This window comes from Varanus komodoensis, unplaced genomic scaffold (assembly GCF_004798865.1).
Source record: "Varanus komodoensis strain SLA01 unplaced genomic scaffold, ASM479886v1 scaffold3, whole genome shotgun sequence".
In the NCBI taxonomy this organism is placed as follows: domain Eukaryota; kingdom Metazoa; phylum Chordata; class Lepidosauria; order Squamata; family Varanidae; genus Varanus; species Varanus komodoensis.
Window position 1 is genome coordinate 35,177,273 of NW_025335761.1, and position 4,583 is coordinate 35,181,855.

General features: G+C 40.9%; 1 protein-coding gene across 1 annotated transcript in view; it reads left to right on the forward strand.

The window, feature by feature from the left end:
• FCF1 (FCF1 rRNA-processing protein) overlaps positions 1 to 4,299 on the forward strand; it is a 9,011-nt gene extending 4,712 nt beyond the window's left edge. The window contains exons 4-6 of the mRNA XM_044435795.1: positions 1,779 to 1,866; positions 2,192 to 2,286; positions 4,053 to 4,299. Coding sequence (XP_044291730.1) covers positions 1,779 to 1,866; positions 2,192 to 2,286; positions 4,053 to 4,101 — 232 coding nt within the window. The 3' untranslated portion in view covers positions 4,102 to 4,299. The remainder of the gene's footprint in view (positions 1 to 1,778; positions 1,867 to 2,191; positions 2,287 to 4,052) is intronic.
• Positions 4,300 to 4,583: the final 284 nt, after the last annotated feature.

The window sequence follows — 4,583 nt, forward strand, 5'->3', positions numbered from 1 at the left end:
GGGAGGGTTGCACCATTCAGGACCAGGTCAAATCCACCCTCTCCGAAACCCGATCCGCCAACCAACAGGACCTCCGTCTTGTCTGGGTTGAGTTTCAGCTTATTGGCCCTCATCCATTCCCTTACCTCGGCCAAGCACCGGTTCAGCACAGCCACTGCCTCACCTGGATTAGCCGCCCTGGCCAGATAAAATCTAGTAATACTAACAGTTAAAATGCCGCTTAAATAAAAAGGTCTTTGCCTGGCGCCGAAAAACATAACGACGGCGCCAGGCGGACCTCTCTAGGGAGCGCGTTCCATAACTTAGGCGCCACCGCAGAGAAAGCCCTCCTCCGAGTACCCACCCTCCTAATTTCTTTCACGGAGGGTTCCCGGAGAAGGGCCTCTCCCGCTGATCTCAGGGGGTGCCCGGGCATATATGGACGTAAGCGCTCCTCCTCCTAAAATATGAATATGAAGAGCAGAGGCTCACCCTAGATTCAAGATGTAATTCCTGGCAGTACCACATTATATTGGGAGAGGTCACTACAACCTCATACTCCCTTTGCTTCCTAGGCAAGATGTGCCACTTAAAAGCATAACAAGACTGCATATCTTCCCAATTCCTGCTGGACAAAGGCACAGTTCTACCTCCCTTTCTAATATAGATCGGAACACTGTCCAGGCCCAGTAGATAATTCTCTACATTGTACTCTTACTTGTTAGAAGTTCATTCTGTTACAAAGAAGAAAAAGGGGATATGACTGAAGACAGAAAGTGCAAAAGGAAACAAAAGGTTTCCGTATTCCTAAATATTTGAAATTCACAGTAGACTTTTGAACTTAAACTCTCAGACACCTATGAGGGTAGCTATGCATTAAGAAATATCAGGCAATTTTGTATAGGTCAAAAGCTTTAGAAGCATTATTATTATACTTTGAGTTGTGCTATAGCCAAAGCTTTCAGGGTGACATACAAGACAACATAGATTACTTCCTTAGGGAAAGTGGAAGCAATAGGTTTTTTGCCAGAGATCAGAAAATGTTTTCCCAGAGGGTGAAAGTGTCAGAGACCACCATTTGGGCTGCCTTTAGGTAAGGTGGGTGTCTAGGTCACATGTAACATTCACTATGTCTCAGCATCAGATAGGAGTAGTTAAGCAATGTAAAAGATTAAGAAAATTATGCAGTAAAGTCTTCTCATAACTTTGTAGTTATGTACAGAAAGTTTCTTATTACTGCATTTTCTTGGGGTTAGGCAGTAGCATAAAAGCTGTGCACATGCGACAGACAGGATGGTTCCTTAAGTAGCCAGAAACACTTTTTAAATTGAAAACAGTCGATGACTGGATTCACACAACAGGATAATGCATGTTCAAGGCTGAGTGTGTATTGTTATCAAAACATGGAGTGTTGTGTTGTATGAACCCAGATTTAATTACAAACTATAGATTGTTAACCACAAACAGCCCATAGTTGATGAACCAATGGCACACCATGGCTTTTCTTAATGTATCATTCATGGTTAGCCAGTGCACAGTATTGGGACCATATTGTACCTGTCCTGAAAGACCTGCATTGGTTGCCAATTGTTTTCTGAGTGCAATTCAGTTAAATCATAATAATACCAATATTTCTCTGTAAAAATTGAGGTATAACTATGTGTCTCTTGGATTTAAGTGCAACCAGTTTGGAATGAAGAAAAGAAGGAAAAGATTGTTTTTGCTAGGAATTTCCTAAGTCTTGTAATTTGTCATTTGTAGAGATGCTATTCTAATGTTCAGTTTTATTGATTTCATAGGATAGCAAAAGACCCACGATTTGAGCGCTTGCCATGCACCCACAAAGGAACCTATGCAGATGACTGTTTGGTACAGAGAGTCACTCAGGTACCTCCTGGAATTTTTCTACTGAACTGTTGATGTCAGATTATTTAGAAATGTTTAAATTCTGTCAGTGTTAATAACCTGACGAAAGCTATCCTTCCGTTGAAGTTAATATTGCCTTGGAAGAAGTTGTTATTATTGCGAACAACCGACTGTAAATTTTCTCATCACTCCAGCACATGACACTGGAAATCCTAGGTTTTAAAGGAGAAAGGTTTGTTGTTTGTCCCAGCACTAGTCTTTTTGAAATAGATATTCTCTGGCAATCAGTGATCAAAGTAATGGAAGCATTTTTTTCTAAATATGAGATTGTCCCTTTCTCTTACAGCACAAGTGTTACATAGTGGCTACTGTAGACAGAGACCTCAAACGAAGGATACGAAAAATTCCAGGAGTCCCAATAATGTATATTTCTAACCACAGGTAGGTAAGCTCCTAAATGGGAAATACCAATTCATGGTGTCTACTCTAAATAGGATTTATGTTGGGTTTTACTCATTCTTTTATTTTTTAAAATATTTTTGCAATTGTAATTTTTTAATGTCTTTTAATATTGGTTTTATAGTGTTTTGACACCCAAAGAATTTTGACTATTTATTTAAAGCTTTTCTATACCATCCCATACTTAGACATCTTGGAACGGTTTACAGCAAATTAATCCTAAAAATAGAGATAAGAATAACAGTTGCCTCGTATCCAGTGTTAAAATATAACCCACTAAATAAAACAAGTTAACAATTAAAATACTGTAAGAATAAAGAGGTTTTTACCTGCTGCCGAAAGGAAAGAAGTATTGGTGCCAGGCAGACCTCTCTGAGGAGCATGTTCCACAGTTGGGGCGCCACTGCAGAGACGGCTCTCCTCCGGGTAGTCACCCTCTTGATCCATTTCAAGGACAGTTCCCAGAGGAGGGCCTCTGACTCAGATCTCACGGAGCACGAGGGCACATAGGGGAGATAAAATATGGCAATAAAAAGACTATAGGGCAATAAAAACTGAATGAATAAGGGTACAATTCTGTGATCCTTGAATATCATCCCAAAGCCTTGGAGGCTGCTATGATTTCAAAAGTGAGGTTCCAAAATCTATTACCTCCTACACCTTGTCACAGCAGCCACAGAAAAGCTCGTGGCACCTGCTTTCCAAGTTTGCAAAAGCAGCATTTGGGGGATCCCATAGACGTAAAAAGGAGGTGTTGTAGTGGGAGGGAAGGGGCCAGGATATGAAAAGTCCTATTGCCTCCCAATCCCAGAACTATGCCTGGCAGTGTGTCAACTCTGCATGGGCTCAGGGGCCTCCTTAGAGAGAGCAAAAAGGATGGAGGAGTAAAAATTACTTTATTGCTCTTTGCACCCTTCTGTGTGCAGCCTGCTAGAGCAGTGGATTCTTGGAAACCCACAAGTTTAGAGGGTTCTAAATTTAAAGTAATATCTGATGACAAAATGAATTTGCAGTTTGTTTTGTAATAGAGTATCTTTGCCAGCGTATTTATATATCTGCACCTGTTTGCAGTTACTCACTTGTGTAAGGAAAGGCATGATAGTAACAGAAACCACATCACACTTATATTTGCAGTGGTTCTATGGTAAAATATGCTGGAGTAAACCATTGGTACCCATTTGATCTAGGTTAATATACAATTGTGTAGTGACACCTGAATTATCTTACACTACAATCGTATGAATGTCTACTCAGATGTAATCCTCATTGAAATCAATGGCATGTATAGGATTGGAACCCAATATGTACATTTGCAGTTACGCATAAATGGTTATTTTTGCTAATTGCTTCCCTCCTTTACCTGTATAAACTTCCCTTGGTATTGAAAGTGAGATTTATAACTTTTTGAGGGAAGGGATCTGCATTTATTTGATTACTATATAAAGTATATGTATTTTTTAATTTTATTTCTATAGGGTCCAGTAGCCAAAGCTCTCTGGGCAGTTCAGAACAATTACAGACTGATGGTGCTATATTAGTTAACAGGAAAAATGGATTATAAATAATGCATAGCTCCTTCCTTCAGCCCTTGTTATTGCTTTGTTTACTGAATGGTTCAGCATCTTTTACTTCTACAAATGGCTCTAAGGGTTATATAATTCTAAGAAATATGGAGTCTTCATGTGAGCTTGCTGCATATCAAAATGGAAGAATGATAGACCACTTCTCAATGTTTCTTTTTCATGTAGATATAACATTGAACGGATGCCTGATGACTATGGAGCTCCCAGATTTTAACCATCTATTGGAAAGAATCCAAGTCAACCCTGCTATGTCATATTGCCATATTCCAGAACACTGAACTGATCACTTCCTCTGTTTCTAATTTACTTCCTCTGGAGCAGGACTGCTTTCTTAGACAGGTCTCTTCAGGAAAAAAATGCCATCTATTCCCATGCCTTGTGTTCCAGAATAAATACTCCTTATTATTTAAAAGTGTGTCTTTAAGAATGTATCCCAGCGGTCCTCAAAACTTTTTCAATAGGGGGCCATTTGAAAGGCTGCAGTGACTGTCACGGGCTGGTGAGGTGCCATCGGGCACAGGCGAGGCAGCATCAGGCACGCACAGCGGTGGCTCGCCTGCTCGAAGATCTCCCAGTGAGTCCAAAACCATCTCCGCGCGAGCGAGTCACCACCTCCCTGCCCACACAGCAAGCGCGCACGCGGGCGGTGAACAGCGGCACAGGCCAGATGGATGGCCATGGTGGGCCAGATCCATC